This window comes from Cnephaeus nilssonii (assembly GCF_951640355.1).
Source record: "Cnephaeus nilssonii genome assembly, chromosome: 1".
NCBI classification, from domain to species: Eukaryota; Metazoa; Chordata; class Mammalia; order Chiroptera; family Vespertilionidae; genus Cnephaeus; species Cnephaeus nilssonii.
Genome location: NC_137072.1, coordinates 46,123,991 through 46,150,142, shown reverse-complemented (window position 1 = coordinate 46,150,142; position 26,152 = coordinate 46,123,991). Strand labels below are relative to the sequence as shown.

The 26,152-nt window shown below is 38.8% G+C and overlaps 2 protein-coding genes across 3 annotated transcripts in view; one reads left to right on the top strand and one right to left on the bottom strand.

Annotated features, from left to right (window-relative positions):
* The window catches only part of INTS12 (integrator complex subunit 12), a 29,731-nt gene extending 4,783 nt beyond the window's left edge, over positions 1–24,948 (bottom strand). The window contains exons 1-6 of the mRNA XM_079769025.1: positions 24,843–24,948; positions 18,206–18,370; positions 14,292–14,444; positions 9,912–10,099; positions 7,919–8,078; positions 4,176–4,322 (exon numbers count right to left, since the gene is read on the bottom strand). Coding sequence (XP_079625151.1) covers positions 4,176–4,322; positions 7,919–8,078; positions 9,912–10,099; positions 14,292–14,444; positions 18,206–18,361 — 804 coding nt within the window. The 5' untranslated portion in view covers positions 18,362–18,370; positions 24,843–24,948. The remainder of the gene's footprint in view (positions 1–4,175; positions 4,323–7,918; positions 8,079–9,911; positions 10,100–14,291; positions 14,445–18,205; positions 18,371–24,842) is intronic.
* A 65-nt stretch (positions 24,949–25,013) lies between these two features.
* The window catches only part of GSTCD (glutathione S-transferase C-terminal domain containing), a 140,118-nt gene continuing 138,979 nt past the window's right edge, over positions 25,014–26,152 (top strand). For both annotated transcript variants that reach the window (XM_079766242.1, XM_079766241.1), the window contains exon 1: positions 25,014–25,211. The gene's annotated coding sequence lies outside the window, so the exon portion shown is untranslated. The remainder of the gene's footprint in view (positions 25,212–26,152) is intronic.

Genomic DNA, 26,152 nt, shown 5'->3' with positions numbered 1-26,152 from the left:
TAAATCACACTACCAAAATTAAGTTCTTTTTTTGTTTTGTTAATCCTCACCCAAGGATATTTTCCCATTGATTTTTAGAGAGAGTGGAAAGAAGGGGGAGAGACAGAGAGAAAGAAACATTGATGTGAGAGACACACATCAATTGATTGCCTCCAGCATGTGCCCAGACCAGGGCCAGGAATAGAGCCTGCAACTAAAGTATGTGCCCTTGATCGCAACCAAACTGGGACCCTTTAGTCTGCAGGCTGACACAATTAAGAATTGAACTTCTCATTGGCACTCTTCCTACCTTCATAGTTTGTTATTTTTTCAGTCCTCACCCGAGGCTATTTAAAAAAACACACGAAGATTTTAGAGAGGAAAGGAGAGAGAAACATCAGTGTGAGAGAGAAACAGCGACTGGCCCCGACTGGGGATCATAGAACTGGCAACCTAGGTATGTTCCCTGACCAGGAATCGAACCCACAACCTTTTGGTGTACGGATGACACTCCAACCAACTGAGCCACCTGGCCAGGGCTACCTTCAGATTCTTAAGAAGATTCACAAAAGTGTTAAATTCATGCAGAGATAAAAGGTAAAGCATTACAAGTAGTATCTTACTTAAAAATTAGGTAGTTATTATGTCTAAAATATATCTAGTTGTCTTTTAGAACTGAAGTTCAAAAAAGTTGATAAAATGATTTTTATCAAATGATAAAATAATTTCAGTTCTTACAAAGTAGCCTTCAATTCTGTTTGCATGTAAACATTTTTAATCAATGAGAAAAATAGTCAAAATAGAATACTCTGATATCTTTACTTTTTAAGAGGAGTCTAGATTTTTGTTCACATATTCTGAAAATGATAGGATTTTTTACAAAATCATACAATAACTATCACATAAGTTTATCCTGAGAAGATAAACTACATAAATTTAAATTCCTAGAGAAATGAAGATAGGTAATGAGAAAAAGTTACTCAAGGAAGCTAAAAGACACAGGTGCAGTAAACTTTTAATTTTCAGTTCTGAAAGATCTATTTTTTTTCCTTTTTCTTTCTGTTAAACATAAAACTGTCTGCCATATGGCTAAATGATCTTTCAACAGACTTCACAAAAGAAAACCCATCTGAAGTAATTAAAAAGACCAATACTTATGAAGTACAAACAAGAAAGTAAATTCTGTATGCATGGCATTTTATTTTAATGGCTTGCTGCTACTGGTATTGCTTTTCAATGACAGATGGCTTACAACACTTGAGAACACTCAAATGTAAAGAACACAATAATGGATATCAAGCAATTCCTTACTACTTTAGTGTATAAATTTCTCAACTGTTTTTAACTATAAATATTTTCTTGCCCATTATCCTAGTTAGAAAGCCATTTATTCTTTATATAAGAATGAGAACAATTTTTCTCACAGTAAAAATTCCCACTTTTATCATAAATACAACTAAATCTCTTAAGCAGAGCAAATATGATAGTCAAGGCCTTAACTGATTTACCATAAAATGATTTCATGTTGGACTGACTAAAAATAAACTTTAGTATTAACAGGTTAGTATAAATATCCACCTAAAAGTGTCTTAAATATAGAATACAGCAACTCTAATAACTTTCAATAAATTATTCCTACCTCTATTCCAACTCACCAAGTTTCAATGTAACAAGTCATTAATAGATATCCCTTGGATATCAACTCTTACCTAGTAAATTAAAAAATGATCTACAAATAAAATTATTAGTATCTTTCTCAGATTACTTTATATTTACATTCTTTATCATCATCCCAAGGTTCTGGATCTTTGTTACTTATATAGCAGTCACTTGGAATAATATAGTCAACTTTAGAATTTTCTGGGGTTAGCTAATATTTTTTTTCCCCATCATTAGTACACTGCTTAAAATTGGGTGAAACTCAGTAAAGGCAGTAATTATGTTATAAAATTAGATTAGAAAAGCATTTTATTCCATGAAAATCAAAATGCCAGGATATTAATAATAATGTAGTGTGAATTAAAGGATGCAAACCTAGGAATGAGAAAGGTGATACTCTCACTAAATAACCTGGTCCCTTAGTATAGAGGTAGGTACCATGAAAGTTTGTAATAAAAAATAAAAAAAGACAAAGCAAAAAAAATTTATTCAATAGCTAATAGGTAGGGAGAAAAAAGCTATGAGGTCAATCAGCTCAAGTAATATGTGGAGCAAAACTGTTGCTACTGAGGGCAGAGGTATTTAGAATTTAAGCCTGATGGCGATTAAGTGTCTGACTACATAGAATGTCAATTTGGAATAAAAAATCTATCACAGTACTATTAAGTTGAAATATAGTTGAACATTTAAAACTGTGATCATACTGAAAGTATAGACTCAAATTATTTTTAACATATTAATGATTTTAAACATTTCATTAGTTTCTAAACAGTAAAGATAATAAAAACTTTAAGATTATTTATATAATTAGAGATTAAATAATTATATTAAAAATTTAAATAATTTTTACCTAATGTTAATAGTAATGCAACCGTAGTTTCCAACCTATGGTCATTTAGTATATAAAAATTCCTCAATATTTTTTCAAGTAACTATTGTTTCATCAACTAAATTAAAATAAAAATGAAATATTAGATAATCTCTCTCTCTCTCTATATATATATATATGTATACATACATGTATGTGTGTGTGTGTATATATATGTATATATCTATACATACATACATACACATATATATACATACACATATATATACATATATATAGAGGTAATATGCAAATTAGCCAGGACACCATAACAGTCATGACCAGCTCCCGAGCAGGCCCAGAGAGGAGACCGGGGGGCGTGCCCAAGCCACAGCTGCAGCCCGAGCAGGCCCAGAGCGGAGACCGGGGGCGTGCCAGCCACAGTGCGCCAGCAGTCCTGCCTCTGCACGTGAGCTGCAGAGGAAACACCTTTTCTGACCACTCATTGGCTAAGCTCCCGGTACACCACTCGCAGTGTTCTTGGTAACTTGGATAATAAGAATCCAAGAAGGTGACCTAGGATTTTTCCACCTCATTTCTGGAGGAAAAAAAAAAAATCCGCTGCTGGAGGAGCTAAGAAATGTCATATCCTGCCCTAGCCAGTTTGGCTCAGTGGATAGAGCCTCGGCCTGTGGACCGCAGGGTCTGGGTTCGATTCTGATCAAGGGTATGTACCTAAGTTGCAGGCGCTTCCCTGGCCGGGGCTCACGTCAGGGCTCATGCAGGAGGCAACCAATCGAAGTGTCCCTCTCACATCGATGTTTCTCTCTGTCTTTCCCTCTCTCTTCCACGCTCTCTAAAAATCAATGGAAAAATATCCTCAGGTGAGGATAAAAAGAAAAGAAAGAAAGCAATGTCATTATCTTATGAAAGAGACATCTTGAAAATGCTTAAAGAAAGTTGTCATTTTTTCGTGGTGAAGGGACTGGAGTCCGTGTTGATGAAAACACCTTGGTGGCTGCGGTGGCCGGCAGTGGCAGCAGCAGCGGGGTGATAGGGGTAGCGCCTTCCCCTGATCAACCTGGTCACCTCCCGCAGAGGGAGGCCAGACTTCGGCTTAGGCCCGCTCCCGTAAGCTGTCAGTAGGACATCCCCTGAGAGCTCCGGACTGTGAGAGGGGGCAGGCTGGGCAGAGGGACCACCCCCCAGTGCACGAATTTCATGCACCGGGCCTCTAGTCCTATATAATAAAAGCCTAATATGCTAAGTGTCAGCTATTCAACCAATCAAAGCCTAACATGCTAATGATATGCTAAGGCTGCTCAACTGCTCGCTATGACGTGCACTGACCACCAGGGGGCAGACAGTCAACCAGTTGACCAGTTGCTATGACGTGCACTGACCACCAGGGGGCAGACGCTCCGACCAGTAGGTTAGCTTGCTGCTGGGGTCCGGTTATTCGAGACTGAGTGAGACGGGCCAGACACGCCCTGGAGCCCTCCTGCGGTCCCTCCCCAGCTGGCCAACCTCCCATGTTCCTCCCCAGACCCAATCCTGCATTAGTGGGGTCCCTTGGCCTAGCCTGTGCCCTCTCACAATCCGGGACCCCTTGGGGGATGTCTGAGAGCCGGTTTCAGCCAGATCCTGCAGGCCAGGCCGAGGGACTCCACTGGTGCATGAATTCGTGAACTGGGCCTCTAGTCTTAGATATAAATGAAATGTACTATACCTTGACTTCTGTTCTCTTAAATGCTAGAAAAGTTGTCTCTTGTTTGAGTTTAGTTTCTGGTTTTTTAACCAATGGATCTTTGACAGCGGGAGCTACAGAAACAACTGTGGGAGCTGGTTTCTGTGGTGGCTTTTGAGTTTTTTGAGCCTGTAGAAATTAGTGTTAAAATTAAATTAGCTGTAAAATCTTAGTTGAATGCACAGAAAAGACAATAAAAAAAAATCTATCACAGTACTTATTAAGTTGAAATATAGTTGAACATTAAAAAATGTTGTGATCACACTAAAAGTTTAGACTCAGACAAATTATTTTTATCATATTAATGCGTTTATACATTTTATTAATTTCTAAACAATAAAGATAATAAAAGCTTTAAAAACCATGCAGATTAAGGTTAGCTAAATACCATTTTAATAAGACAAATCAAATTGTTTTTTAAGAAAAGGAAAATCACAAACTATTTGTAACCATAATACAGTATATTTATTTCTTATTATGGCTGGGTAAAGACTTAGGAGTTTCATTCTTGGGGTTCAGGCATAAGTCTCTGGGTAACTGAGAATGAGTTAAAAGTAATTCAGATCAATTATATGGTTTCAAATACAGACTGGGAAGAAAAATTATTAATGATAAGTGAGGAAGCTTTTTGAGGTTTCTCCACACTATAGAAGTAAGCACACTGAATTCTTAGAGAAAGCTCATAAATACAAATTTCTATGTTATTAATGACAAATTTGCATCTATTGTTCCTCCATAAGCATATTCAGTTTTATTTTGACCAATAAATATTTTTTTCTTATTTTATATAACTAGGTTTTTGTTTTTTTTACCATTTGATCTGTTTCAAATGTGGGTTATGGGGATCAATTATGATCATGTAAGTGTTTAGCACATTGTATGAAATATGTTGAATGCTGACAATATTAGTTGCTGACAATATTAGTTACTATTTATTCATTATAATTATTTACAAAGGATAAGGAATTTGGAAGAACCCATACACAGTGAATGGAGAAAAATGCTCCCAGTCATTCAATTGTCTCTGACAAACCTAATAAGGTCATATAGGACTATACCAGGGAATTTATTAATAATTTGTTCCCACTTCTGGAAGTTTGAATACAGACTGTTTTATCCTTGTTTGGAGCTTTTTGTGGAAACTTTTTGTGCTGCGGTTGATGTATTATATTTAATTTTGGTCCTTAAGTCTCCATTCATCCCATTTTTTATATCACATACTTTCCACTGAAAGTGCACCTACTTTCAAACATCATTCATAAAGTAACATTCAGGTCAAAGAATATCGTTAAGAAGCTAAAAGATTATCTGTGGTAAAACATCTCCTAGCTGCAGGAAAGAAGGGCCCATCTCACTCTACTGAGAATGCCACTCTCAGAGTAAATCAGAAATACATGGTTCTGTAACTACAGCTTCCATCTTACACATCCATCCACCCACATCTACTGTTGCAGAGGTTAGGCTCTGAAGACTGACCTAACATGTGTGCTTTAGCAGATGAAGATTCATTACAATGAAGCCCAGACAGGAACTCTGCCTAGGAGCCATGGTTAGTTCTTCTGCTTCCTCTATTTCACCTAGCTGTCTTAGAAGTGTAATAAGAAATGTCCAGAAGCTTTTGTCCTTTGTTAGTAATACTAGTTTAGGGAACTAGGATATTATCACTGACTCAGTGCTGCTCAACAAAGGCACTACAATTTTCATTGTGTGACTACCTCAGACTCTGCAGAAAGTATGTAATTCTCCACTCAGGGCAATAATTGCCAGTAAAGCAGCAATCACAAATACCACATATTTCTAAATGCTGCTAAGTAGGTGTGTGTTATTATTGAGACTGAGAACCACTGCAATAAATCATATGAGTCTCTTAGCTAGTGTTGAGGAAAAACTCATTTCCTGGTAGAGAGAAAATTTTAGACCAGAAGAATGACCTTTGACTCTGCCAGATACTATCACAACATTCTTAATCTAGGTCTTCCTATAATAATGTGTACTGCAGAACCTGCCTTAGTTGGAGAAGTTAGTGCAAGGAGGAAGGAGATATAAGATGTTATTTATAGTATCTTTGTGATATTTTGGAGAAATAACCAATGCACATACGAGGATCTCACTGAAAGCAATTATACTTAGATTGACCGGATTTAGCATCCCCAATGTTTCCAGATTTCTTCCTCTTATAAACCTTGTGTTTACTGGATCCAGATATTCAAGCTAACTTCAGATCATGCCTTTTGGTTTTCCCCAGGTCCATCCTTGGTGTATTCTAATCATGTTCTAACATTAGTCATGGCTCCCCATTGAGTACTTTGACTATTGGACACACAGACTAAACTTATTGATTATTGATTTCTGGAACTAATCCACATTTTCACCATTATACATATCTTAAAATGAGAACAACAGAATGTAAGACATGTCCAGTCCTGAATTCTGCTATGGTGCTATGCCAATGAATAAGACATGGTCTTACTGATAAATAAATTGGGGGTTTTATTTGCAAAGATGATAAAGAATAAAGGGTGTCCCAGATGAAGAGAATCTGAGAAGTAAAACATATGGGGACATGAAAGTTCACCACATACTCAGGGAATGATACACTTAGTCTGCCATGGCCAGAATGTATGAGATATGGTGAGGTGGTAGGAGAGAGGATACAAAACTAGACTTGTGTCAAAGAGAGAAGGCCCATATATCTACTCTAATGAGTATAATCTCATTCTATCAATAATCAAAAGCCCCTGGGTATACTTAAACAAATAGAATTAGATAAATATTGCAGTGAGTGAAGTAGATTGAAGGGAGGCAAGAAGACCTCCTAAGAGGCTAAAGCAACAGACAAGAAATGAGAGATTTGTGGAGTAGGGTAATAAGAGCAAAATGAACAGATATGAGAAATATATAAGAAGCAGAATTAAACAACAGGATATGGAATTAAAGGAGGTATACAGGATAATGTTTTCTAATTGAAGCAATTGGGGGGAAAATTGAGTGGAAAAGAGAACAATTTTAATTTAAAAACATTAAACTTAAAGTAACTGAAAGCTATCCTATCAGTTGCCAAAATTCGCTCCGGGAAGAGGGTTAGAATTATAAACATAAATTTGGTGTAAAATAAGTCATAAAAAATGGGGAGCAAAAACTGAGAGAACAGTGATTATTAAGATACAGTGAAATAAAAATAATTTAAAAAACTCTGAAGATATACTAAAGACAGACACATTACTATCATAAATCAGTTATTTTGTCTATTACCAATTCTTAGTAACTACATCTGTCAATGCACATACAAACACATTTTTTGTACACAACTACAAGTGTAGTGGTCCAAGCTTACTCAGGAACACATTTTCAGTATTTCCCTACCAGACTCACCAAAGACAGGCTTTCTATCTCACCATTTCCCACAATGCATTATAGTATTTTTAAATGTTTAGAAGTACACTGAAATACTAATAAGAAATATTCATATGTTATGGATCTCCAATCCTGTTTATTTGTTGTTATACTAGAATAAGTAAAAGCAGAAAGAGAAAAGTGCATATTACCTGGTCCGGTCTTTAAGCTAGTCACATAAATAAAACATATACATTTTATAAACAAACATTTAAATAATCAGCTTTATGATTTATTTTTTTTCAATATAATAATCAAATTTTTATTTTGAAAAGCCATAGCAACAAAAATACTGACAGAGACTGTTTAAAATAAAAAAAAATTATTCCTACCATTCTTTTCATTTGTCTGGTACATCGGGCACAATACCACACAAGGCGAGGGTCATTCACTTCCTTGTCTGTCACTTGGGGCTTATGGCAATCTTGGTGGTAGAGGTTATGGCACTCTTGACATTCTACTAATTGATTACCAGATGCCACTGTCATTTGCCTAAGGAAATATAACATTAAACATTGCACTTATTTGAGTGCATGCAATAATTTAAAGCCATTTTAAGGTGGTTTTGGGAAAGTTTGATATATAAAAGATGATTAAAAACACCAGAAAACAAAAAAGCAAAATGACAAACCCCAACATGTAGCCTATACAAACACTTCCTTTCTTTTAAAGCTATGCTCAACCATTAATAAATATATAAGGTGCCTTAGCAACTACATTTGGGTATATTCTCCTTGCCTTTCTCTTATAATATTTTTATTTCTCCTAGAAGTAGTAGACTTTGGCTAGTCCTCCAACAATCTCATAACACTTTCTTTGTACCTCTGTTAAATTCCTTTGTATTTGTTACTTACATGTTGTTGTATCATCTTCATTAATATATGAGTTGCCTAAAAGTGGGAACTGGACCTAACATACAGTGCCTAGCATATTACTGTGCCAACAAAGGTGTTCAATAAATAAATGTCTTACCAACTGAACAGAATGTAGCAATATGTATATCAAAAAAGTATAAATTCCAGCCGAAACCGGTTTGGCTCAGTGGATAGAGCGTCGGCCTGCGGACTCAAGGGTCCCAGGTTCGATTCCGGTCAAGGGCATGTACCTTGGTTGCGGGCACATCCCCAGTGGGGGGTGTGCAGGAGGCAGCTGATCGATGTTTCTCTCTCATCGATGTTTCTGGCTCTCTATCCCTCTCTCTTCCTCTCTGTAAAAAATCAATAAAATATATTATAAAAAAAAAAGTATAAATTCCAATAGCACAAAAAGCAATCATCACATTATAGGTCTCCTGAAGAAAGGTTACAGTTACTAATTCTCTCCCTGTTATTACTTTACAATTTATTTCTTTATTTAAAAATAATAACCTTCAGAAATAAATGTATGCGAAAACAATGAAGCCCTAACAAATGATCCCATCCAAAAGTACATATAACAAGATCGGGTCTAAAGTTTACAAAAATTTATTTACTTAGTCCCAGTACACCAGAATTTAACGTTTTCATGAATAAAAGTACAAAATATATAGCAATCTTTTCTGCTGTGCTAGGCAGTGAAAGCCATTAGCAATTAAAAATATAGCTGTGGCATCAAAGAATTTAAAATCTAAGTTGTTCTGGTTTTTTAATTAAATTTATTGGGGTAGCATTGGTTAATAATATCATATACATTTCAGTTGTACAACTCAGAAATCTTTCTTCTGAATATCAACCCGAAAAATCTGAAAACACTTATCCGTAAAGATATATGTACTGCTACAGACAAACATAATTATCTGTGTTTTTATACCTATGTATCCATGTTTTAAAACAACACTCCGAATAACCTTTGTGACCCACTGATTTCTTCCCATTATCCTTTGGAAAAGATTTAAAGGTGTTTTAAGAAGTGATATATATATATATATATATATATATATATATATATATCAGTTTACTTTATAAGTACTATCAACCATTCAGGGAAAAGAAAAAGCAACACCGACTTCTTAAAAAGAATGATGGAAATAATTGAGTCTGCTGAACAGACTCTTCCTCACTAAAGAATAAAGCAATAATTGCTTTCTCTCTAGAACCCAAAAATGCAGAAAATATTACTATAACATAAGAGATTAAATATGCCACCGTCAGGAAAATAAAATATTAGACAATTTTCAAGATGTTAAATTGCTATATTGGCAGTTCATAGGGAATAATCTACTTACCTCTTACCCACATACAAATAATAAAAACAAAATAAACACTCAATAATTGGTCTGACATTTTATTGTTTAGTTGTTTGCACTTTAGAAAGAAACAAAAGAATCTGTGGCAAGGCACAACTTACCTACAAACAACACAAGCCAATCCCATCTCCATGGCAAAATCATCCGCACTGGTCTCCTCAAAACTGGAAAGGTCAGCCATGGCTAAATCCTTGCTGGTTTGCACAGTAATGGGAGAGGACCGTGTCTCTGGTTTCTCCAATCTAGGTTTCTTTGGAATGTCAACTCCTTCAGTGGTGTCTGATTTCATCTATAAAAAGCACCCAATCAGAAAGCAACATGTTATAACAAACTTTAAATCACTGAGAGACAGATAGGCAGCATGCAATGACCAAGTCCACTTGACAGATATTTTTACATAGTTAGGGACAAACATACACACTAAAGATCTGTAGAAGATTTATAACAAACTCATAATCAGTATGTTAAAAGAAACCAGCAAGGTAGAAATAAATAAATCAGAACAGCTTAGTACGTACCTGTATTTTTCTTTGTCCCCTCGACATGGAGTTCGACCAGGAGTTTGACCAGGGGGCAGGGCCATCCGGCCAACTGAAGGAAGGGAAGCCCTGGCTAGCAGCAGGCAGCCGGGGGGAAGGGAGGCCCCGGCCGGCAGCTGGCAGCCACTAGGGACCCTGCACATGCACGAATTTCATGCACTGGGCCTCTAGTTTATAATAAAAACTCTCAGCAAAGTGGAAATTGAGGGAACATATCTCAACATAATAAAGGGTATATATGACAAATCTATAGCTAACATCATACTCAATGGGGAAAACTTAAAGCATTTTCCTTAAGATCAGAAACAAGACAGGAATGTCCACTTTCAGCACTTTTATTCAACATAGTACTGGAAGTCCTAGACACAGAAAACAGACAAGAAAAAGAAATAAAGGACATCCAAATTGGAAAGAAAAAAGTAAAACTGTCATTATTTGCAGATGACATGATACTGTATATAGAGAACCCTAAAGGTTCCACCAAAAAGCTACTAAAACTGATAAATTCAGTGAAGTAGCAGGACACAAAATAAATATCCAGAAACTAGTTGCATTTTTATACATCAACAATTAACTATCAGAAAGGGAAACGAAGAAAACAATCCCATTTACAATTGCACAAAAAATAATAAAATACCTAGGAATAAATCTAACCAAGGATGTAAAAGACCTGTACTCAGAAAACTATAAGACACTGAAGAAAGAAATTGAAGAAGATATAAATAAATGGAAGCATATACCATGCCCATGGATAAGAAGAATTAACATTGTTAAAATGCCCATATTATCCAAAACCATCTATAGATTATGTATTTCCTATCAAAATATCAATGGAGTATTTCACAGAACTAGAACCACAAAAGACCCCAAGTAGCCCCGCAATTTTGAGAAAGAAGAACAAAGTTGGAGGTATCATGCTATCTGGTATCAAACTATACTACAAGGCCATAGTAATCAAAACAGCATGGTACTGGCATAAAAACAGACATAAAGATAAAGGAACAGAACAGAGAGCCCAGCAATAAACCCATACACAGAATGGTCAATTAATATTTGACAAAGAAGGTAAATCAGACAGTCTATTTAATAAATGGAAAACTGGACATATACGTGCAAAAAATGAAACAAGACCACCTTCTTATACCACACACAAGAATAAACTTGAAATAGATTAGAGACTTAAATGTAAGACTCAAAACCATAAAATCCTAGAAGAAAACATAGACAATAAAATCTCATACATTTTTATTGATAATATTTTTTTGTAATAGATCTCCATGGTTAAGGGAAACAAAAGAAAAAATAAACAAATGGGATTACGTCAAACTAAAAGGTTTTTGCATAGCAAAGGAAACCATCCACAAAATGAAAAGACATCCAACTAAATGGGAGAACATATTTACCAATGATGCATCTGGTAAGGGATGAAATGGGCAAAGGACCTGAATGGACACTTCTCCAAAGAGGACATAGATGGCCAACAGACATATGAAAAGATGTTCAACATTACTAATTATCATAATAAGGCAAATTAAAACCACAAGGAGATATAACCTCACACCTGTCAGAATGGCTATCATCAATGAATCAACAAACAAGTGTTGGCAAGAATGTAGAGAAAAGGGAACCCTTGTGCACTGTTGGTGGGAGTGCAGAATGGTGCAGGCACTATGGAAAACAGTATAGAAATTCCTAAGAAAATTAAAAACGGAACTGCTATATGACCCAGTGATTCCACTCTGGGTGTATATCCAAAGAAACTTAAAACACTAATTCAAAAGAATATATTCACCTTGTGTTCACTGAAGCGTTATTTACAATAGCCAAGCTATAGAGGAATCACAAGTGCTCATCAATAGACAAAATGGTAAAATAGCTGTGGTACAAAAGCCATAAAACACACAGCATGAAATCTTACTATTTGCGACAACATGGATGGACCTAGAGGGTATTATGCTAAATGAGATAAGTCAGTTAGAGAAAGACAAATACCATATGATTTTACTTATATGTGGAATCTAAGGAACAATATAAATGAACAATCAAAACAGATACAGACTCATAGACCCAGAGAACAGACTCATGGTTGCCAAAGGGGAGGGGTGTTGGGCGCTGGGTGAAAACAGTGAAGGGACTGAGAAGCACAGATTGGTAGTAACAAAATAGTCACAGGGATATAAAGTACAGCATAGGAAATATAGTCAATAATATTGTAATAACTATGGTGCCAGGTGGGTAATGGAAATATCGGGGGAAACACTTTGTAAAGTATGATTGTCTAAGCACTGTGCTGTACACCTGAAAGTAATACAAATAATATTGAATGTAAACTGTAATTGAAAAAAAGATAGTAAAATAAAATATATTGAAAATAAATACTAATAAATCAGTGGTTCTCAACCTTTTTAATGCCACGACCCTTTAATACAGTTCCTCATGTTGTGGTGATCCCCAACCATAAAATTATTTTCGTTGCTACTTCATAACTGTAATTTTGCTACTGTTATGAATCGTAATGTAAATATCTGTGTTTTCCGATGGTCTTAGGCGACCCTGCTAGCAGTTCTCAACCTGTGGGCCGCGATCCACAGGTTGAGAACCGCTCCTGTAGAGCCAAAGACCATCGGAAAACACAGATATTTACATTACGATTCATAACAGTAGCAAAATTACAGTTGTGAAGTAGCAACGAAAATAATTTTATGGTTGGGGGTCACCACAACATGAGGAACTGTATTAGAGGGTCATGGCATTAAAAAGGTTGAGAACCACTGTAATAAATAACGAACTATCTACCAGTCATGGAGACTTAACACTGCTCTATTTGCTTCAAAGTAAATTCTGTCTCCTGGCTTTAACATATAAGTGTTGTAGATATACTTGTCAGATTGGCAAAAATTAAATAATGTGGCAAGACATGGAGAATTTGCATTCTTATACTTTATTGGTGAGAGTATATGTGTAATATACTTTGGATAGAAATCAGCCTAGTAATGTTGAAGATGTACCTGTCCTATTACATCCTTTGATACAGGTATACATCCTATTGAAGCTATCATCATGTGTACAGAAATAAGTATAGAACAGCTTATGGAAGCTCCACTATAACAGAGAAAAAGGAGAAATAGCTAATTACTCATTTGTTAGAGAATGGATAAACTGGTTTATTCATGAAATGAATATTAGTAGTATATGGTAACTGAAATGTTCAGATCTACATGAATCAACATAGGTAAATTTCAAAAGCACATTGTTGAGTGGAGGAAAATTTAAGTTAACCAAGAATGGAGATACACACACATACACACATATACATACAGTATAGCATTTATATAAATTTAAAAGCACAGCAAACAATATAGTTTATGAATAGGCAAAATACTGCATGAAAACATATGGGACTAATATACCCCCCTTGAGGTCACGGGTTATTAAATTTTAATGTAGTTACTACTAAGTGCTAAAATATTAAAAATTAATTATATGCATGAATCATTCAAAATAGATTAATCCAAGAATTATTTGTAGGCTTGTTAAGGTACATGCCATTTTGTAACAAATTTCAGTTTAGTCATTTATATCTTTACTTTTTAATTTTTATTTATTCCTTTACTCTTTATTCTTTCCTCTCTATCTCTTCTTGTCAAGTGTTTCATTCAGAATATTTGAGTTGTGGATTAAAGTTTATACTTTAAATTAGTACATTCCCTGGCTCAAATATTTGTTGGCAATGACTTCAGTAAATAGTTCAAAATATTTCCAAATGTTACCCATTTAAAAAAAAAATCAATATCTATAATTATCAAAATATACTTACTGAAAGGTTATTAAGCACTTTTGGGGCACTATTATTAAAAGAAGTAAGCACAAACTATTGTTTCTGCCTATACAGGACTGATTACACAGTTTGATTGTTTTTACTAGATTAAAATAAAATCTTACTTTATCAGCAGGTCTCTTCTCAGCTTCCTTCTTTACCTTTTCAGTTGTGAGAACCTTGCCATTATTATTGCCAGAAGGAAGACTGGATGATGTTTTGGGCTCTTGCTTAATGGAAATAGTCTTTGTGCTTGAAATTTTGGGTGGCTCCACATCCTAAAAGGTGAAATAAAAGGATACCCATAATTAAATATTTAGATTTAACATATCATAAAGAAGATCATAGATCTAAATAATCTTCAGTTAAAAATTAAGACATCATGTTGTGACCAATGTAACGTCCTTTTCTTTAAATAGTTTTGAGAAATAATTGATATATAAACTGCACCTATTTAAAGTGTAAAATTTGATAAGTCACATCTACAAAACCATCACTACAAGCAATACTTTCACCCTCCAAAGTTTCCTTGTGGCCCTTAGAGGTATCAACTCGTAGAGGTAGAGGTATCAACCTAGAGAAACTATTCCCTCTCATCCTCAGACAACCGCTGATCTACTTTTTATAACAACGAATCAGTTTGTATTTCCTAGAAATTATATGCTGAATGGCAGTCCATTTAGTGGATATACCACAATTTGTTTATCCATTTACCTACTGATGGACACTTAGGATGTATAACATTTGGGGCTATTATAAATAAGTTGTTAATATTCATATACAAGTCTTTTGTTGGCATATACTTTCATTTCCCTAGAATAAATGTCTTGGACTAGAATGGCTGAATCATGTGGTAAGTATATGTTTTTAACTTTTTAAGAAACTATCAAACCATGTTCCCTAGAATTAAATGTCTTGGACTAGAATGGCTGAATCATGTGGTAAGTATATGTTTTTAACTTTTTAAGAAACTGCCAAACCATGTTCCATAATGGTATACCACTTTACATTTCCACCAGGGTTAAACAACAGTCCCAGTTCCTTCACATCCTCACAAATACTTGGTATAGCTAATCTTTTTAATTTTAGACTTTCTGATAGGTATATACTAGGATATTATTATGAATTTATCTACACTTCCCTAATGACTAATAATATTGAACATTTCAAGTGCTTATTTGCCATACATGAATCTTCTTTGGTAAAGTGTTAAAAATTTTGGTCCATTTTTTAAAGATGGGGTTGTTTGTTTTATTATTGAGTCTAAAGAGTTCTTCATAGATTCGGGATACTAGTCCTTTATCAGTTATATGATATGCAAATATTTTCTCCAAGTCTGTGGCTTGTCTTTTCATTTTGTTTTAAGCTTCTAAGCCTTGTTCTTACACTAAAGCTTTGCTAATATATATGCACCTCACCCCTTCCCACCAAAGGAGTGCATTTCCCTATTCTAAGTAAAACATCTGAATGTGGTCTATTTTTCTATGATAATACATAAAAGTATAACAATATAAATGGGAATGCTACTTATCATCTTCAGAATAGTGGTGCCTCTGCGGAGGAAGCAATGAGAAATGGGCTCTAGACTCACTGGTAGCAGGGCTTGGTTTACTCTTGAGCTGATTGTTTAGACTGGGGTTGGAAAACTAAAGCCTGTAGGATAAATCTGGCCTACTGCCTGTTTTTATAAATAAAATTAGATTAGAGCACAGCTATATCCACTCATTTATGTGGATATCTATGGCTGCCTTCATGTTATCAGGAGGAATTAGATAGTTGTGACAAAGACCACCTGGCCCACAAAACCTAAAATATTTACTATTTGACTCTTTTTATAAAGTTTGGTGACCACTCCTGTAGACTTAAGAGTGATGGAGAAAATGTCAATAATGTAGATTAAATATGAAAGTGTGTTGTGTGGCCCTGGCAAGCATTGCTCAGTGATTAGAGCGTCAGCCTGCGCACCTGAGGGTTGCAGGTTTGATTCCCAGTCAAGGGCACATACCTGAGTTGCAAGTCTGATCCTTGTCCCAGGTAAGGGCACATATGGGAAGCACCCAATCAATATGTCTCTGTCTCTCTCTTTCTCCCCGCCCACCCCCCCCCCCCCCCACACACACACACACCTAAAAAAATCAGTGGGAAAAACATCCTCACTCTTCAGGTGAGGATTTTTTTTTTTAAGTGTATTGCATCTGCAACATAAAAAACTGAGAACACAGTCTTGCAGTATTTGAAAACTATCATCTAATTCAGCAAAGAAGTTGCTCAGGTCATCAATAGATGACTTAAATTCCAATTTCATTATTTACGATTTGACTTACTGATGTAAATGAAAATATCAACCAATTTTTACATTGAACTACACTCGAAGAGCCAGCTGTTAGTGTTTATAAGCACACCACTGTCTCCAGGTGACTCTTATGCATGCTAAAGTTTGAAAAACTCTGGTACAGATCATTCTCACACAATTCTAGAGATGGAAATGTTCAGCTGAAGGCTAAAATTAAATGAACCTGTGCTTTTTAAATACCCCTCCTCCCAGGGTATTTTCTCTAAATGACCAAGAGAAGTAACTTCTAGCTAGAAACTTAAGGACAGCAGACTTTTTAATCACAAATTTTTCCTGTACTTTAATAAACTTCCTTTTGTTTGAGAACAGTGGTCGGCAAACCGCGGCTTGCGAGTCACATGCAGCTCTCGAGCCACGGTTTGCTACTCTGTTGACTAATGAGTTTGCCGACCACTGTTTTAGAATATCAAAATACTGCTTCTTTAGTAATAACAGGTTTTTCTTACTTGGAAAATACCAATACTTAGAGCGGAATAATCTTGGTAGTGTTTTATAGAGTTGTATTAACTTGGCTGGTTTGCACTCATTGAACCTACCAGAATGAGAATGATAGAAAAATGAGGTCACAATAACAAGTCCTGAGAATTGTAGAGCTAATGTAAAAAGAAGGCTGGGGGCAAAATACCACTATTTACTTGGGTCCTGAGCCTGACATTTGGCCCTGTCTTGAGTTTGAGAAGCTGAATTAGACTGAGCTAGTCATTTAGTTCTGTCCCCACCTTTTCAGTTTGGTATCTAGTTTCACAGACCTGGATGACTTGGAGTTCCAGGCTAGAGATTTAGAAGGGTATGAAAGAATGCCTTAGGAGGTATTAGAGAATATAATAGCTATCATTCACTAAATGCCTATTGTGTACCTCATAAATACTACACTAGGTGACTTACACACTATATATCTCTTTTATTTTCACAATTTTGCAAGGCAGTTCTTATTATCCCCATTTTACTAATAAAGAAACAGTCTAATGAAATAAAGCTACTATCTACCTCAGTTTCCTTATTGTAAAATGAGGGAAATATATAATACCTATCTGAAAGGACAGTTATCACAATTAAAAATAATTATACACATACACCACTCAGAAAAGTACCTGGGACGAGGTAAATGTTCAGGATATGTTTTCTATTACCGCACAACTAGTAAGAGGCAAGCTGGGATTTAAAACAGGTGTGTGTGGTTCCAAACTGTCTATTCTTTACACATAAAGCTGCTTGGTCACTTTTTATTATCAGGATTGGAGCTATGCAGTTCTCATAGTTCATCCATACCTCCTTTCCCCTTTAAATTTTCCTACACAAATATTCAATTCACTTCAATGCAAAACCCTTGTCCTTCTACTTCATTTTTTCCCCCTAAAATATTAAAAGATAATTACAAGCAAGGTAGTTTTATTATAAACCCCTCTGATCATAAAGAATTTGAAATTAAAATGTATCATAAATAAGTTAGTTTCTATACACATAAAGTAGAACAGACTATCCCTACACCCAACTAATTTTTCTATGTAGTGTACTAGTAACAGTTCTCTAAAAGCTTGAAGGAAGAAAACAAAATTAAAGACTATAATTCCTCAGCTACAGGGAAGATCATTTGGCAGAGAGAACTATTTTAAAATAGTCTAAATGTTAAAACTGTACTACCACAGGCCTTAAAACTCCCTCTAAGCTTTTTATTCATGTAGGTACCTTTTGAGATGGACGGTAACTTGAATCAATGCCCCGAGCCAAAGATTCATCAAGTAAGGCTTTTAGCTTTTCAGCAGAATCCTTACTCTTTGAATGTAAGAAGCCTAGTGCTTTCAAAAAAATGGGATCAAGTTCCAAGTTCACAGTGGCAGCCATTGCAAACACCTGAAAGAAAAAAAGAGGGAGGTAATTTAGAGACAATGAGTAAAGTTTATCTACAATTTATTTTGTTTATAACAAGTAATGCTGTGCATATAATACAAAACTAAAAATATCCAAAAGGTTATTACAGAGAAAAGTAAATATCCTTCTGAATGGCATATTTAGTTCTTTTTTCCTGAAGCAAGAGTTATCAGTTTTCTGTGTATCCATATCCAAGTTTTAAATCCAGATGAGCTCCTCCATGCTACAAAGACCCCTCCTAACTTCATTTTAAAATATATACTTACAGATATGCAAATGTATTTTTTCTGAGGAGAAAGAACATATCTTTCATTTTTCATTGACCACCCCCCCTCAACCCAAATTAAGAACCAGTGAAGAAAAGGGTTACCTAAATTTGTGAAAATAGATACTAAGAAAAATGTTAAGGTATGATTTTCATTCATTTTTATGACCTACTTAGCCATAAGAGCTATTTTATTAAAACACAGTGATTAGCTTTCCAAAAAAGTTAAACCACTATTCTTTAAATCCTTTTCTGGTGTTATTGTCTTACTAGAGGCCCAGTGCATGAAACTGTGTGTGAGTAGCTCACTCCAGCTTGCCTCAGCTGGCTGCCCCGCCCATCGTCGCTTGTAGCTCGCTGCCCCGCCCTCCGCTGCTCATAGCCCTGCCCTCCGCCACTCATAGCTCTCCACCGCTATTAGCTCGTGCCCTGCCCCGCCCGTCGCGAGAGCCGCTGCTCATTTGGTCGTGACGGCGTTATGGCGTGACGGCCACGGGCCTTTTATATAAGAGACTAGAGGCCCAGCACATGATTAAATTGTACGCGTGTAGGGTCCCCTAGGCCTAGGCTGCCATCAGGGCCATGTCCGCTGCCCTGTGACACTGCGGATGCTGCCGGCACCCCGCCCCGCGATGCCTCGCACGCTCCGCGGACACTGCTGGTGCCCACGACGCTCCAGGGATGCTGCCGGTGCCCGGGGGGAGGGGGCCCGAGAGGTGCTCCAGCACCTCCTGGTGACCCGTTGTTTGGTCGTTGCGCGTTACAGCGTCACGACCACAGGCCTTTTATGATATAGATTGGGACGGAGTAACTAGCCTTCCTTTAGCATAAAAATGACACCTTTCTGAAAACCCAGGAACATTTTCCTGACTTGCGCTTGCCATTTTCAAGTTGATTTCATAAATAAGAGATGACTTTTTTCTATTATTTGGTATTGTTAGTTAATAAGACACACACATTTTTTGAGATTCTAGATACTAATAAAACATTGGATATATACATATATATGTATATATATGTAAAATAAAACAAATATACACTTACAGTTCTGTATACATGAACTTGATGTATTAGATAAAGTTTATTTTACATAAAAATGTCTTCTCAACCCTTATTTATATGACAGGGAAAAAAAGACTTAGGGTGGTAGCAGGGTAATGGTTAGAGGATGCATTGCTGCAGCTTTCACCTCAGCTATCTCTCTGTCTCCTTAGTTCTCATCTCCAATTTTGAATGCCTCAAAAAAATATACTAATGATAATCTCATTGGATCACATTTAGATTGTGGTAACACATGCCTTAACCTACTTTTAAAAAGCAAGGTCTCTGAGGGATGGTGCCATATCTACCTAGTGCCTATGATAATGCTCTGTGTCTAAGGAGCTTAAAAATAGTAAAGATGTATATCAAAGGCTTATGAAGTTCTGAAACATTAAAAAGTTTTCGTTTTCCATTAATACCAATGCTATCATGTGCTTGCTTCTACTTCTGGTTGTCACTTTTTCAAATATTTCTCCAGGCAAGGAATTGTTAAAATAAAAATGTATACTATGAGTTCAATCCTTTGATCAATATTCTAGGGCTTGAAATCCTCGAGGTTACTATTAAAATAATGCAACACACTTGCACTGCTAGTGTTAAGAATCTGTCAGCAATTCCACAGTAATCTCTCATTTTCAGGAATTTATAAAGCCATTAAAACTTGCTGTAGGTTGAATCTTGGCATAAGAAAGCTCAGCCTGAAAATGGATTTTATTTGTTCCTTCCCCATCCACTTCCCCCCTAAGCCCTCTCCAACTTTGACAGGACACACACACACACACACACCAAGCTTTTTTTAAAAAGTTTTCTAGAAGTTATTAGATACCAATTTAATAGCCTCAAAATTATTGTCAAATTCTGTGCTCTACTAAAAATCTGAATCACCCATGAGAAGAAATCCAAAGATAAATACCAAAAGGAATATAACCTACAATAACCTACCTCAGCCATATTAATAAGAATTTAACAAAAATTGAGAAGCAACCTCTGTCATTTTTTAAACTGTATTAATCATACATCACCTATATATAATAATAAGTACAGAAAGGTTATTTTAAAATTTGCTCATGGAGCTGGTCAACATATATATTGTGAGGAGAAAACAGCTCCTCATTAAAATATCCATGATGAAAAAGGTAAAATTGCCACTCTTCCTGAGTACACAGCCTAGTCTTTCTATTGACCTAACTTTTCATAGCTAAAGAGCATAGTAGTTTACATATCCAGAAACTATTTATATATAAAAGCCTAAGTGACCGTTGCAACTGAAACAACTGAACAGATGACCGAATGGGCTGCGTGGGGCGACCAGGCCGGCAGGGGGCTTAGTGAGGGACAATCAAACGAATAGGCAGCAGGCTGCGTGGGGCGACCAGGCCAGCAGGGGGGTTAGTGAGGGGCGACCAAACGACTGAACAGCAGGCTGCGTGGGGCAACCAGGCCGGCAAGGGGGGCAGTTAGGGGTGACCAGGCTGGCAGGGAGGGGGAGTTAGGGGCGACCAGGCCGGTGGGTGGGGGGAAGTTGGGGGTGACCAGGCCATCAGGGGGCACAGTTAGGTGTGATAAGGCAGGAAGGCAGGTGAGCAGTTAGGAGCCAGTGGTCCCAGATTGTGAGAGGGATGTCCAACTGCCGGTTTAGGTCCGATTGGGCCTAAACCCACAGTCGGACATCCCCCAAGGGGTCCCAGATTGGAGAGGGTTAAGGCTGGGCTGAGTGGACTCCCCCCCACATGAACAAATTTTATGCACCAGGCCTCTAGTGTTTTATAAGATACTGACCAAAGGATTGATACTTAAAAGAATGCTTATAACAAATTAGAGAAACCATTACTTAAAATTCTATGCTGAAAAACAGAAGCAAAGTATTTACTGTTATGCATTTCCATAATCAGAGATTAAATGTTTACATTACAGACTAGTGGCAAGAGTCAGCAACTACATTATAAGACTACAGGCTTTGTATCCCTGCCCTAAATTACTAACATGTCCCTCTAGCCCAGTGATCTCTACTGTGGAATACAAAAAGAAAAATATTAGAATTTTTCTTTTTAAATTTTTATTAAAATAAACTATTAATATACAGATATAGTAGTATAAGAGACCCAGTGCACAAAATTCGTGCACGGGGGTGTGTGTCCCTCAGCCCAGCGTGCACCCTCTCCAATCTGGGACATCCCTCTCACAATTCAGGACTGCTGGCTCCCAACTGCTCGCCTGCCTGCCTTTCTGATTGGCCCTAACCGCTTCTGCCTGCCAGCCTGATCACCCCCTAACCACTCCCCTGCAAGCCTGATTGATGCCTAACTGCTCCCCCGCCAGCTGTTTGCCCCTAACTGCCCTACCCTGCAGGCCTGGTCACCCCTAAACTGCCCTCCCCTGCAGGCCTGGTCACCCCTAACTGCCCTCCCCTGCAGGCCTGGTCCCCCACAACTGCTCTGCCCTGCAGGCCTGGGTCCCGCCCAACTGCCCTTCCCTGCAGGCCCGGTCACCCCCAACTTCCCTCCTCTGCCAGCCTGGTCACCCCTAACTGCCCTCCCCTGCAGGCTTGATTGCCCCCAACTGCCCTCCTTTGCAGGCCTGGTCCCTCCCAACTGCCCTCCCCTGCTGGCCTGATCGCCCCCAACTGCCCTCCCTTGCAGGCCTGGTCCCTCCCAACTGCCCTCCCCTGCTGGCCATCTTGTGGCGGCCATCTTGTGTCCACATGGGGACAGCCATCTTGTGTGTTGGAGTGAGAGTCAATTTGCATATTATTCTTTTATTAGATAGGAATAGATGGATAGAGGCCTGGTGCACGGGTGGGTGCTGGCTGGTTTGCCCTGAAGGGTGTCCTGGATCAGGGTGGGGGTTCCCTTGGGGCTGTGGTTGGCAAACTGCGGCTCGCGAGCCACATGCGGCTCTTTGGCCCCTTGAGTGTGGCTCTTCCACAAAATACCACGGCCTGGGCGAGTCTATTTTGAACAAGTGGCGTTAGAAGAAGTTTAAGAAATTTGGCTCTCAAAAGAAATTTCAATCGTCGCCGAAACCGGTTAGGCTCAGTGGATAGAGCGTCGGCATATATGACACAACTCTCCATTACTCAGGTCTGAGGGCTAAATCTCTCTCCTGATTCCTCCCCCTGCTCCTTATATACAAACAATCAGCAGGCTTTTCCTGTGGATTCTGACTCTGTAATATTTCTTATATTTTCTCTGTTTTTCACTTCTGCTACTACTCAAATTCAGGTCTTTGTGAGCTTTTTTTGTATTACAAAATTAGTATTCTCCTTGACTTCAATACTGTCGCCATATTAATGTTCCAAAACATTTTTTATTAACATTTTTTTCTTCCTCAAAAATTAAGGCTTCCCACTGCCTTCAACATAAAGCCCAATTTCTTGGCCTAGCATTTAAGAAGATTCTTGACTATCGAAAAAACTTTAGTTCTTCATCTTGATCTTCCTTACAATAGAGTCAATACCTGGCCTTGCCACTTCGCATTTTTCTCTGCCCAGAAAGCTTTTTAACCATTTTTAGATTTCCAAATCCTATCAAAACCCAGTTCAAACACAACTTCTCATGAGGACTATACTCACAGCTGGTGTGTCCTTCTCTGCCCCAAATACAACCAATAATCTCTCCCTCCTGGTATGTCTTTTAGTGCTTTCTCATGGTACTGGGACTTTCTAACTTGAACTATACCCCCCCCAAAAAAAAAAACAAAACAAAACAAAACACAAAACACACACACACACAAAACAACAACTGTTATACTCTATACAACTCTGAGTACTTTAAGGGGAGTGTTTATATTTATTTTGCTACTTTGCAAAGTGCCACAAAATAATGGCTATAGAATTAGTAAGCAATCAAAGTCTAGTGTAATGGCCTTTTCTCTCCTACTCAATTCAAACCCCCCTCTTTTTTTTAAAATTCACAGTTATATACCTAGTGCTTGGTACCTGACAGGTACTCAAATATATTTATCGCATGAACTAACAAGTTTTGTTGAATTAACACCTTCTAGGGCTTCTGTGATCTCTCCAACCTAAATTGGATCTGCATATATAACTATACTAGAGGCCCGGTGCATGAAATTCATGCACGGATAGAGTCCCTAGGACTGGTCAGCGATCAGGGACAATCTGTGGGGTGACCGACAGGGTGATTGGGGGGGTTCCTGCTGGCACCCACCTTGGCCGGCCTGGCACCGCCCACTCACCGGACACCCTCCCCCACCCCCCCCCCCTCATCAGCAGTCACCTCCCTCTGCAGGTCAACCGGTGGGGGGATCAGGGGACTCCCGCTGGCACCCGCCTTGGCTGGGCTAAGGCCTACGGGCTGGGGGCAGCTCCTGCGTTGAGCATCTGCCCCCTGGTAGTCAGTGCACCATAGCAGCTGGTTGTTCTGCCGGTGGGTCGATTTGCATATTAGGCTTTTATTATATAGGATACTTTCTCCTAGATCTCCTTTCCCACCCTACATGGCACTCTTAAAAGAAGTCCAAAGTTGATCATCTGCACGTGCATGACTTCACTCAGACCTACTCAGGAAGAGTGCAACATGAGGACTGCCATCTCATAATGGCTCTAGAAAGCTTTGCCCTTTGTGCCTTTGCAAGGTGCACCCCTTTCTAATTAATAAGTATCCTTGTTAAAGATGCTGCCCTTTTTACCCCTCCACTGAGTTCTTGGCCCTGGGCTAGATGGATGCCTTAGGGACACATCTGGGAAGGCAGGAGTACATAAATCCCCAAACAGCCAAGGGACAGAGAACCTGAAGAGCGACAGCGGGCACTCAGGAGGAATGCCAATCCTTTGCTCGAAGCCTGGCACACCCAAGGCCTAGCACGGGTGCAGGTTCTTGAGAGGGAGCCCCAGAGAAGACGAGAGCCACGGACAGAGGGAGCGGTCAAGCCACCAAAACCCTCGGAGGAAGATTCTAGACGGGTTCCCAGGGCTTAAACTTCGGGCGGTGCCCCCCGCCCCGCGCGCACATCCACCAACACCGCTGACAGGGGACAGCGGCAGCCGGGGGCACGCGACCACCCGCAAATTAGGTTTCCCCTTAAGAAGCGAGGAGACTCAGACCCCCCAGGGAACTACACCTCTTCCCTCGCGGAGGTCTCGAGCCTCCCAGAGGCGGCTGGGAGGGGTCGCTCGTCACAACTCACCACTCCGCCCCGCTCCTCCGTCCTTTCCCCCGCGTAGAGCCTTCCGAACCGGTCCCGGCACAGGAGTCTCCGAGAGCGGAAACAAAGGTTCCCGGAGCACCATCGAGGGGGGAGCGTTTTGGCGGTGCCACGGGAGGAAGTGACGTCACTCCCTTTCCGGTCCGCCGGATTATGAATGACGGCTAGCGTACCGCTGTTTCCCCAGCCACGCCGTCTTCTGTCGGTCCCCGGTACTTTCTGGCAGCTAGGGGTCCGCCAGCGAAGACTCCGGAAGCGGCCTCGGAATCCCGGCCCGGGCGGGGCAGGCAGGCGCCCGCGTGGCCGATACGTTCCCGCACCCTCCCTGCCTGGCCGCGCGTCTGCGACCAGGTAAAGAGGGCGCTCGGGCCGCCGGCTCCGCTGTCCCCGCCAACCCCCAGTGCTGCTCTGTGCTTCCCGGGCGGCAGGGCTGACGCCGCGAGGGACGGGCCAGGGTGTGGGATTGGTGTTCGGGTCTCCGTCTGGCCCCTCAGAGCCCGCAGGTTCCGAGGGTGTGGGTCGGGGCTCCGGGCTTCCTCCGCGGGTAGGGGGGATGGAGCAGCTTCTAGTCGTAGGAGCCGGGGAGGCCGTTAGCCGTTTGCTCTGTAATTTTAAGATCTCTTTCATCACGCTTTAACTTCTTCTCCATTGGCACTTAGTTTTCCATTCCAACCCTTCCTGATGGGAGAAAGCAGTTCTTTCTGTGGGCACCCTGCTTAACGGTTGCTCCAAGGGATTTGTTTCATTTGGGGCCACTTGCTTCTGCACACCATCCTTGTCTCACTTCGGTTTTAAACTTCAGCAAAAAGTTTGCGTTTAACTTGCATGAAAGTTGCCTTGGCTTTACAAACGTTTACTAATACACGTACTTCCCATCCCAACTCGACCTGATTTGGGGATTAGGCCACTTGTTTTTCCCCCCCGTTTATTTTTAATGCCAGGATCCCTTAATGCCACCATCCCATTCCTGTCCTAAGTTCTTGAATGTCAAGGAAATGCCAGCATTTAATAATATATCTTGTGCTAAATTATTGACCAAGAAGGTACAATACTTTTTCTAAGCTTATCTATAGAAAGTGTTTTAAGGATAAAAATGCAAAAGCTGGCAAGGACTAATGATGTGACATTGAAAACATGTAAACATGATCATTTAAATATTGTAAAAATAAATTCTCTGTTATAAATACAACCAAGTGATTTGCTGTCATATTTATTTATTATTTATTATATATATTTTTATTGATTTCAGAGAGGAAGGGAGAGGGAGAGAGAGAGAAACATCAATGATGAGA